Source organism: Lethenteron reissneri, chromosome 25 (genome assembly GCF_015708825.2).
Source record: "Lethenteron reissneri isolate LAM-NWPU_2019-01 chromosome 25, ASM1570882v1, whole genome shotgun sequence".
NCBI lineage: Eukaryota > Metazoa > Chordata > Hyperoartia > Petromyzontiformes > Petromyzontidae > Lethenteron > Lethenteron reissneri.
In genome coordinates this window covers 11118500-11129617 of record NC_083803.1, presented here as the reverse complement: position 1 = coordinate 11129617, position 11118 = coordinate 11118500, and the positions used below count along the sequence as shown (strand labels likewise).

Here is an 11118-nt window from a genome sequence, read left to right as displayed (position 1 = left end):
TATCGTCTCCGAGTCGGTCACTAAACCTGCATAGTAAAGTAATTGTATTTTTTTTATTTGCTATACGGCCAGATAATACGACAAATCGCTAACCTTAAACACCCAGTAGTTCATAAAAGTTGAAGGCGGTATAGTACTATAGTAATAGAGCAAGTGCAGAATCACTGAACCGAAATTGATAGCTCGAAAACATTTAGCGCGGGGCCCTTGAAAGTGCGGGGCCCGTAGCATCATATGTAGCTACTTTTGCTACTGGGATAATCCGGCACTGGGTGTGTTTATTTTTAAACCCGGGTGGAAAAGATTGAAACTCGGCATCAGCAGTTCGGCGAGTTCAGTCGGAGAAAGCCGCGTTCGGGACGTGGAACTCAGTGCACGGGTTCCCGTTTAATTGGCGCCGCAGCGCCACCTCGCGGGCCTCTTCACGCGGTGAAAACCCCAAGTTCCTTGGGGGGATCGAACTCCTTCGAATCGATCTTGAGGTTCTTTGTCGCGGGGGTTCTCTCGGTTGCTTGGGCTTCTGCCAGCGAGAGCGTCAGATCGCGAAATGTTGACTACCTCGCCTGGTATGCAACGATCTAGATCCAAGTCCCTGGCACATTTATATTTGGAGTTTGCGTGTTCTGTGCGTGGAATTTTCCTCCGGGTCCTCTGTTTTTCCCTCCACATTTAGAATCAGCATGCGTTTTAGACACTTTTAGAGTAGTTTGGCTGATAAGCCAATTCACTGAGCTGTCATTTGTGCCCAGGTCGTTGGTAAAATATTAAATATTTCTTTGTACAGGGCGCTTCAAAAAATGTTAACACTTACATGCGATTATCGCTTTTAATGTATAAAGAACGGAGAATACACTCTAACATGATAACAAATGTCATGGTAATAGCTTCAAAGAGTCAAAGAGCCTCCCACTTGTTCGCCATCATTGTCAACGCGCGCCTGGAATCTTCTCCAGGTGGTCTCCAGAGCTCGGGGGGCGCCTTTGTTCGTGGCATTGTTGTAAATTCTCAGAGAAGCGTTAACATTTTTTTGAAGCACTCCCGTACACTTCAGTAATTTCCGGGGCGGATTTCGTCGCTTGGGGCAAGAGCGTCACCTCGTGGGAAATGAGTGCGGAGGTGGCCTGAAGTGGAGCCCAAGGGCACCCTTCGCTCCGGGGCTGATCGCCGTGATAAGCCACTCGTCTCGGGGTGGTGAAGGTGCCGAACGTCCATCACGGACAGCGGAGTGGAGGAATACTGCAACACCGCGGCGCCGTGTCTCTCTCTCATGGCGATGCCTCTAAACGGGTGGCTTTGGGGCTGTCCATAAATGACGTCACGCACCTGGGGAGGTTCCTACCAGTATAATCTACGCATATATCTTGGAAACTGGCTGGCCTCCACCAGAGAGGGCCTCCTTTAAGGCCCTGTCTCACCTGTGTTAGACCAGACGACGCCGAAAGGCGACTGCGCAAAGGCCATGCAGATATTTAAAAAAAAATCATGAATAGCTCAGTTATATATCTATCGGACTCTTGGACAAAATAACGGGGTCCCAAAGACACTCCACAATTATTATTAATCAATTGGGATTACACGGCGAGCATCGCCCCCTACTGCCAACACGTGGCAAGGCCTTGATGTAGAGGAAGCCGTGAGGCTCCGTGAGGCTCTCCTGGGTAAACGAGCGGAATGATAAGTATGATCAATAACCACCGTCACCGTGATCACAACAACATGCGTATGTTTAAATAAATGACTTCCTTATCTGTCAAGGAAAGCCACAGAGACCAACGGTTCTTCTTCAGCAGTGGTTCCTGCATCTGTCTATAATGTTGACAGCCAATTATTGAGTATTTATGCAAGTGGGAGGCACCGGAGAAACTCCCACGCGTGCGAGGGGGTAACACGCTATCCCCGTACATGGAGATTGATCCACACTTGCTGTACCGCCTTCTCCTGCTGAACCAGGGTAATGCCACCTCGACGTCCACGGGAAGGGCGTTTCACAACATTGGTGCGGCGATCCACGGACACGTGGCCTCACATTGATGGATCACAGGCTACGCGCATAGCCATCACAGCATGGCAACCTCATCACCACCACCACGATAATCTAGATTATCATCGTCAACGTCACGAACAGCACACCACCATCAACAGCCACAGCGCTACTGAAAATAATACTGATATCGATTTAAAGCTTTCGTGACTGCAGGGATTCATCTTCTTGGTTCTTTCGGTAAAGTCACGTAGAATGGAAATAAAATAATAAAAAGAAAACATAATAAATTATTTTATTATAATAAAAAATAATAAAATAAATTATAATGTTTTGTTTTTATTATTTTATTATTTCCATTCTACGTGCCTTTACCGAAAGAACCAAGAAGATGAATACTGATATCATCATCCTGATTATGGGCATTATTGAAGCCATTCGTTGTCACACGTGGTACATATACTGCTGGATGAGGACCTTCCCATCATCAGCACCATAATTAAGATGCCATCATCATAAGATCACCGTAATCTCCACGGCCATAATTAACGTCAACGTCATTCAAAAACCACAACCATTACCACGACCATCACGAGTCATCATCATCAATCGTGAATAGCATCAGCATTGCCCATGTGACTCACTCTTAAACATCACCACGAACAAAATTATGACTTCATAATCACCACCACCATCACAATCATTCATATGACATCACAATGAGTGATGTCATTATAACTGTAATGCTATGATAGTGACGATAATAATAATGATAACAATGATCATCAGCCCAGCAATCTCCTCTGCTGGGTGATACCAACTCATTATTGGCAAACACCCCTCCACCCCCTTCGTTGTAACTGAATGGTACAGTCCTGGCCAGTCCAAGTCAGGGGGTCAACTCCACAACGAGATAGCACGATGGGGGGAGGGGGGGGTGCGAGGGGAGGGGGGATTTAACGATCGGGGATGGTTGGAGGAGGGGGGCGGAGCTTCTCGACTGTCTGGTTCCCATAGAAACCGCCGCCCGTCTCAGATGCGAGTGACGTCACGTCGCCAATGACGTCATGTCGCGTTAAACATATAGCGGTGACGTCACGCGCCAGCGAGCGTGCGTTTGCACACGTGCGGTGGTGGCTTGCCGCAAATGTGCAAGCGAAGACAAACAGCTGGGACCCCCCCTCCCCACCCTCGTGGCGCCTTGAACAGATTGTTGGGGCAATTGCTCTGCAGCGAGTAACCTGTATGACAGCCCACGCGGCACACGAGAGGGTGAGTCCCGCAAACACGCCCGGCCGCCTTTGTCTCCCCCAACCGCTGACGTTTGCACGGACCACACCGGGTTAATCGTTTCATGCTGAGTCGACCTAGGGGAGACTCAGGACCGGGTGATTTACACGACACGCGAACGCATCACGAGGAGGCAGTTTGTGTTCTTTAATTTACAAAAAAAAGAGATTCTGTTGAGTTTCTTTATATTTTTATTCCAAAAAAAATGGGTGATAAACAGTCCAATTTCGTAATGATTGCAATGATATTAAGCCGAATGGTTCCGTCTCTTCGTAGGAGATGATGATGATAATGGGGGTAAGGATGATTATGGTGAGGATAATAGCGACGATGATATTTATAAAGATGATGGTGAGGAGGATGATGGTGATAACGGTGGTGGTGGTGGTGAAAAGTGGTGAATCCGTGGGCGGTGCATTAGGCACTGTCCAACTTTTGGCTCCCCCCTTGAGAACTCACAAATTGTGTTTTTATTGTCATTTTTACCGGATAAATGTCATTGAATGCTTTTTCATTTAAAAGGCTTCACGTTTTGGGGGAAACTGGACATCTCCCACCGCTGACGGAAGGACTAAAGTTGGGCAACACTGCCGGAATGAGTTTTGTATGCAAATTGACGCAGTGAAAATTCGAATTTGTCATTAAGAGTCAGCATTAGCATAGTGGCGTCGGGATTGTACATGCATCTGCGTAACGATTTGATGACGAATTGTCACCATTCAGGGTGGCGATGCGATTCAGCGGTCTGTTTTTGGTGGCTTTGCAATTGTGGAGACTGTAGCGGAATTTCGTGGCTGTAAGCGTTACGTGAACCCATTGCACACATCAACACAGTCGAGTTTACGAATAGTCTATTATCGAAGTCTAAACACGCGTGATTTGGTTGCACGTGTTACGAGTTTGTTATCGATTTTAGTCGAATGAGCGATGTCAAAAATGCTGGCAAAGCGAGCGGTTCACATCCTGATTAGGGGTTAACTCAGCCCATCACCATCCCTCCGGGGTCGATACAAAACAAATATACAAGTACCAAGTTGTGGGTAAGTCAACAGTGCGTGTCTTATGGAGAGGCCCACCCCCGTCACAGGAACGTGGAATTCCCACCACTAGCTCTGTGTTTGTAAACAGCAGATGGGCACCGACACGGGATCGGTTCAGACATCACTCTTGGCTGTCAGCCAACTCGGTTCGTCAAGTGCACGTAGCGCATTGCGCTAACCACTGCGCCACCGCTCCCCGCATGTGAACTATGATGGTGATGGTTGGAACTCCAGCTAGAGGGCGCTGTCTGTGGGCTTAGCACGCGGGGGGCTCACAAACATCAGCAGACGGCTTCAATTCCCGGTCGTGCTCAGGTAAATGTTACATTCACATGGCCGAGACAAGTCGGTCCATAGGAAAGCCACTTCTGATTTGCTACAGATAAGTGAGGTCCCACTGGCTGGTGCCAATTGTATCGGTCCTGGAGAGATAATGCTGGTAATGATGATTACGGTGGTCGTGATGATTTTAATGGCGATTATGGTGGTGGTAATGCTGGTCATATTGGTTCTAATTATGAAGGTCGTCATGATTATTGGTGGTGATGATCGCGATGATGGTGGTGGTAGTGAAGATGGTTCTAGTGGTGACTAACAGCACTGCCCACGCATTTGCACGGGGATGTAACGTGGATTACACGCTCTGTGGATTTACCGATATTCGTTTCCCAATGACACTCCCTGGCCTAACTTTTAGTCATCAAAATGTACAAAATAACATATCAACACCAACGATTTTACATACCAGCAACACATTTATAAATATTACTCAGACAGTTGTACAATTATTTTACAAATGAGGCAAGTATAACCACAATTAAAACTGCATTATAACCACTAACCATAACAGCCACATTACCACAACTAAAACTACATTGTTAACCATCATAGCTGCAACGTAACCACAGCAATGGCATTATAACTACAACCATTACCGCGTTGTCATCACAACCAGAACGATAACCACTTAATAACTACAACCACATAACCACAATAGCACCACAACAGCCACATTGTAACCACAACCATGAACACTACATTATAACCACCACCGTAACCACAACGGCCACGTAACCAAATTAAAACCACAACCCCATTATAATCGCATTATCACCACACCTCAGCAAGAGCGTTTGTAGGTGTTGTGCGCGTGTTTCCCTCCCCCAGAGCCGTTTGCGAGATCCAGAACGTGAGTGACGGACGGGACGGACATTTGTGAATGCCGTGCAGACAGATGGGGCAGATTTGACCGTGCCGCATTAAGTTTTTTTTTACACAACCGAGTCCATCCCAGAATCTGATATCAGAAATGGCTGGGTCGACAGCGACGGGAGTTGGGGGGGGGGGAGAGATTCGGGGGGTGAGGGCAGAGGGGGGGGGGCGTGCTGGGGCCGCGGGGCGGATGTTGGCAAGAGTTGGCGGAACATGATGCACATCCGGAGCCTCGGGCTCCAGGGGAAGAAGCTGGGGGGGGGGTGGGGGATGGGCGTTGAGTTGGGGTCGTGGGGTGGTCCTGGGTGGGGTTGAGTTGGGGTGGTCCTGGGTGGGGGTTGAGTTGGGGTGGTCCTGGGTGGGGGTTGAGTTGGGGTGGTCCTGGGTGGGGGTTGAGTTGGGGTGGTCCTGGGTGGGGGTTGAGTTGGGGTGGTCCGGGATGGAGGGTTGGGATCGAGGGGTGGGAGACTGAGATGGATAGGGGTGTGGGGGACTACCAGAAGGGAGGCTGAGAAAGGCGGAGTTATTGGGGGCTGATGTGAAGATTGTGAGTGGCTCGGAGAGGATTGTGAGTGGCTGGGAGAGGATTGTGAGTGGCTGGGAGAGGATGGGGTTTTCTTCGAGGGGGGCCAGAGATGTGGTGTGGGGGGCTGCCAAGGGGGAGTTGGTGGCCGTGGTAACCGTGATGTCCGAGAACCACCACCCCATGCCCCCCACGTGTTATTCTCACCCTGCCACCCCCCCAATGCGTGCTGTCACTCACCCCGCTGTCAGTCGCACACGCGGTCAGGCACGGACTGCGGTGATGTGGTGGTCGTGGGGGAACGAGGCTGTCCGGGCTGTGTTTGCCACATTTCGCGTTTGTGTTCCTGAGCGAAACAGCCGCGTTGTCTTTACTTTTGGTATATAATCCACAATTCTCAACTCCGTTCCATTGCAAGGGTGACTGGCCTTCATCGCGGGTTTTGTAACGCACCAAGCGTGCTCTTACGAGCAGCAGTATCATCATCATCATCATCACAGTTTCTCTGTTTATGATGATTGACGTCCGCGCTTTTAGAATAATTGTGTGTCATGCATGGGTTTGCCCCGGGAAGCCTGACTTGAGTATCAAGACGATTAAGGATGATCCTGCTGCATTCGGATGTTTGGCCAATTCCTTGACTCACTGCCGGCTTCATGTGACAGAGTAGCCGGAGAAACGTGGCGTATTCAAGGAGATAACAGCACTGCCAATCTCTTGGCCACACCTCGCCGCTCCCGCTGACAACACCTGACAAGCTCTGGTGGTCAAATATCTCAACACTTTCCAGAATAAACCCTGCTTCGCTTCAGATATCTGACGATGTCGGACACATTTGGGGTAATTTGGTCGGAGTGTGATGGATGTTGTGACATTACAATATGTGGCCAACATTTATTTTTCCCCATTAGTACTTTGCCGGCTATATCCCGCGTGTGCTATCGGCATCATGTCATGGGTGTGTGCAGAGAAAGGTCCACCGAAGGATGTATCACAATATTAGTGACATCTCAAGCGGAATCTTATCTACATCTCGTGATCGGACTGAGACCACCAACTCGCTACAGTACTCTTGCGAACTGGGTTTCATCCCAGGTGGTGGAAAATCTCAGGGGTGCCAGCTGAGAGGCCTGACATCTGAGCCAGATGACCATCTCAAAGTGATTTATTGCTGAAATGAGCATTGAGGCGATCCTCATCTCCATTTGACAGCCCTGAGCCAATGGTTGGGATTTATAGAATGTCATGGTGAGGGCAAGTATCTCCATATGTCGATCCCTGTAAAGTATTCATTATATTACCATGTGCAATTTATGTGACACACAGGGGTGATTCGATTCATTTTCGCAATTTAAGGTAAATATTCTATTGCAGAATAACAAAGAAACTCAATACATTCGTCAAGAACGGTGTGTGGCATTATGATGAAAAGTTATCATAGGCGATGTTTGTATTGCTTTTCTTTTGTATTTTTAGTTTAAACGGGTTTTAGACATAAATAAAACACAATTAGAGCAGATAACATAGTGCTGTGAAAATTGAAATAATTTGGGAAGACATTTGAAGAGCTGGCAAGTGAAGCAGCCATTGCTCTCGATTATGCATGTGTAGTGACTGACTTGGAGATGTCACTTATTGGGTGCAATTCTTTAATTAAACACCGAGCACACTTTGTGCACTTTAGACAATACACACCCTACACTGTTACACACTCTGCTGTCGCTCACTTATACTCAACTCTACATTGGTTGCTAGCCTACACACAACGCTAGCCGTCTGACACTGACGGCGCTGAACTAAGACAGCCAACTGCGTTTAGCAGCGCTATTATCAAGTGGTGACGACAGCGACGAAGGCACGAGACGACAGCGATGAGGGCGACGATCTTCAGCAGCAACGACGACGACAGGGATCCCACTACAAACGACAGCCCCAAGCTCCTGCTCGAGGTCCCCTTTTATCCTGTTAGCGTGGCCTCGTTCCACCCCGGCCATGCCCCCCTTCTGGAACCTACTAGCGGGTTCCCGGGCTTCCCTCACGTGCAACTTCTGTAACCTTTCCCCTATCACGTGGCCGGCTGTCAGTCAGGGCTGCTACAAGCTGCAGATCCCCTTCCCTGCCAGCAGCCAGCGCTATGCTACGTAGTGACCAATTCTATGTCACTACACATGGATGAGAGACGCCAGTGAATCCACTCTGGGAATAAACCATCATTACACTCCAGTCACTCGCTCACCGGAAGTCAGTGACCTCCTTATCACTCTTCTATCGCTACTACCTTGGTTACTGTTCCCGTGAACTTCACCCCAGTAAACATGCAATGTTCCATGTTTACTGGGACTCTGTGATGCATCCCCCTCTCGCCACACCACACGCATGCCTAGGACCCCGAGCATTAGCCCCCGGCATCAGATCTCCCCATCTGAGGTTTTTCTTTTCTCCCGAGGCACCTATAGAGAGCGAACTGGCCCAGAGTTTCCGCATAGTGGAAATGATTGTCAAAGTCTGATGTGCAGGAGGGGAAAGCGGCCAGCCCCTGGGATAGAGAGAGTAGTGTGCAATGCAGTGAAGCGACAGCATCAGGGATGGGCGATCGCACAGAGTGGAGTTGGGACCTGGTAGCGTGACAACCGGTGGCAAAGGGCGCCGTCTATCCTGGGGAGTAGGGAAGCCTTGAGTGTAAAGGGATTGAGGCGGGTCTCACTTAACGAGTGAGATATGTTCTGCGAAAATGTATCGGTAAGCGAAAATTCCTTAAACGATCATCTTTTACCCATCGACTCCCATGTTACAAGCAGGCACCTGTTCTCGGCGTCTGCAATTAATTATTTATCGCCCCCCTACCCCAACCCACCCATACCCCCCAACTACCTCCCCCACCTACCCGTTCCCCCCAACCACCCATTATAGTGACACCACGAGGCCCCCCTCCTCTACACTTCGAAACACGCACGCACACAGCATGGGACAGCTGGTATACAAATAACGGCTGGCTGCCGTGCACCCCCTTGCCACCATGGAAGCCATCCGATCGATCGGTCTGCACTCGCTATGTGAACATTTTTGCTCGTTTTGTGAACAAATTGGTCTCAATTATAATTGCTCATAATAGCAAATTATCGTAGAAAGAATGCTTCAATAGGCGAAAAACAAGCGCTAAAGGTGTAAGAATCACAAAAAGGTGGAGGCAGAGCTAGGAGTAACAGAGAGGTCGCTAATTTGAAGGGATAGGGTCTTCTCGTTGAGGTGTAAATTAACAGACAGGTGGGGCAGAGCTAAGGATAGGGGTAAAAGGGCCCTCGGGAGGGAAACACTGTCTTGCTTCAAAGGCCACACAAGGGTCATCGTTGAGACTTGATGCGTGTGCTCCCATCGTCTCTTTTCCTTAGCTTTAAATTCAAGGATGAGTTTATTGCTGTACAGATATAAACCTCAATTTTACGAATGACTGGTTTACGAAATTTCACGTTAACGCAATTGACAAATATTGGACCTTTTTCAATTAACGAAATCTAATTTCCATGTTAACGAATTTCACGCGGCACGCGCCTTGAGATCAAACAAGAAGTACCTGGGAGGCTGCGTAATCCATCCGCGACAGCGTCACGGTTTCCCTGCATTGCAACAATAACGCATCCACATCACCTGTACAGTCATTCTAACATGCAGATGTTTTGGTGAGTTCCCTGAAACGGAAATAGTTTGTTTTAATTAATTCTAATTTAATCGTTTTCATATTTATGTTCTTTTATTATTTTTGCATCGCGAAAAGTGATATCGCTGTATATTCCCAAATGTTTGTGTTACATTAATAAGAAAAGCCATTACTATTTATGAAATTTCGTGTTACGCCTGTTTTTTTTTTTTAAAGAACCCATCCCTTTCGTAAAGCGAGGAAAAACTATACTGTATTATCTATTAAGAGCGCTATTTGTTGCTGGCCCATTGGTGTTTTGAGCCATTGGGCCTGCTGTACTCAGCAGCCATGATAGGAAACCTGCACGGGAGGAGCTGTAAAGGGAAGAAATTAACTGGCCACATATGTGGGGAAATGCATAATAATGTGAAGGTGTTTCATTGACGAACAAGGTTATCTTGGGCAGGAGCTTGCTCATATTTGGAGCTACGGAGCAGGAATATTAACTAAAAACGGAGATTCCGTGCGCAGAAAGCGATTCCAACCGAAACGGAGGTCGAACCTCACGCTCGAACACGTACACGAGCAATGTGCTTAATCCCATCCTTTGTACCCGTGCTTAAAACCCACGCTCCTTACCCTAGCCCTGACCTTGACCATCACCCTAACCATAGCCCTAACTCTGAGCGGGTGCGTGGATTTGAACAGGGGTTTGAGCACGCGTTCGACCAAGAGTTCGGGTTGTCGTGCTTCGATTTGCCGAATGCAGCCATTAGGGTATCGCCACTCTCCACCGGTTGTTGATTTCTCGCCGTTGGTTGCCATTGGATGATAGACTTGTGTCGTGTGTGCGTAACACGTGCACGAAACAATGGCCTCTAACGCGTCACGGCGCACGTGACGAATGCAGCAGCAACAGCGAGTGGGTTGCTGACCCCCAACCGCGAGCAGCATGAGTTCGTTGTGGTTTTCAAAAACTTTGGGAATTTCCTCCACGGCGCGATTACAACATTTGTAAATATGTTAGCAACCTTTTTGCTGGACTTGCTCACCCCACGCACACTTTGACGTGCCACTAACCTCGCTGCAACCGCGCACGTGTATGGGTATGTACAGCTGTACGTACACACGTGTGTATGTGTGTGGTTGTGTCGGTGTGTAAACATAGCTTGAGCAGACTGTTGGGGCAAGTGCTGACAGCGAGCACCTATGATGTTTACACACCACACCAGGTACTCATTTGAGGCTTAGTCAACCCAAGGGAGGCCCAGGACCGATTCAGATTCATATCACCGGTGTGTTGGCCCTGAGAGGGAATCGAACTTGCCGGGTTAGTAGCGTGGCGCACTAACTGCTGCACCACCGCTCCCAGCACTTTGAGGCCACACGCACGGTCACACACGGACCTGGGGAGGCTAAGCAAGCTTTGGGCCTG

At 48.6% G+C, this 11118-nt stretch overlaps 1 protein-coding gene across 1 annotated transcript in view; it reads left to right on the top strand.

Annotated features, from left to right (window-relative positions):
* Nucleotides 1-3225: 3225 nt before the first annotated feature.
* The window catches only part of LOC133347199 (zinc finger protein 541-like), a 73661-nt gene continuing 65768 nt past the window's right edge, over nucleotides 3226-11118 (top strand). The window contains exon 1 of the mRNA XM_061559278.1: nucleotides 3226-3253. Coding sequence (XP_061415262.1) covers nucleotides 3227-3253 — 27 coding nt within the window. The 5' untranslated portion in view covers nucleotide 3226. The remainder of the gene's footprint in view (nucleotides 3254-11118) is intronic.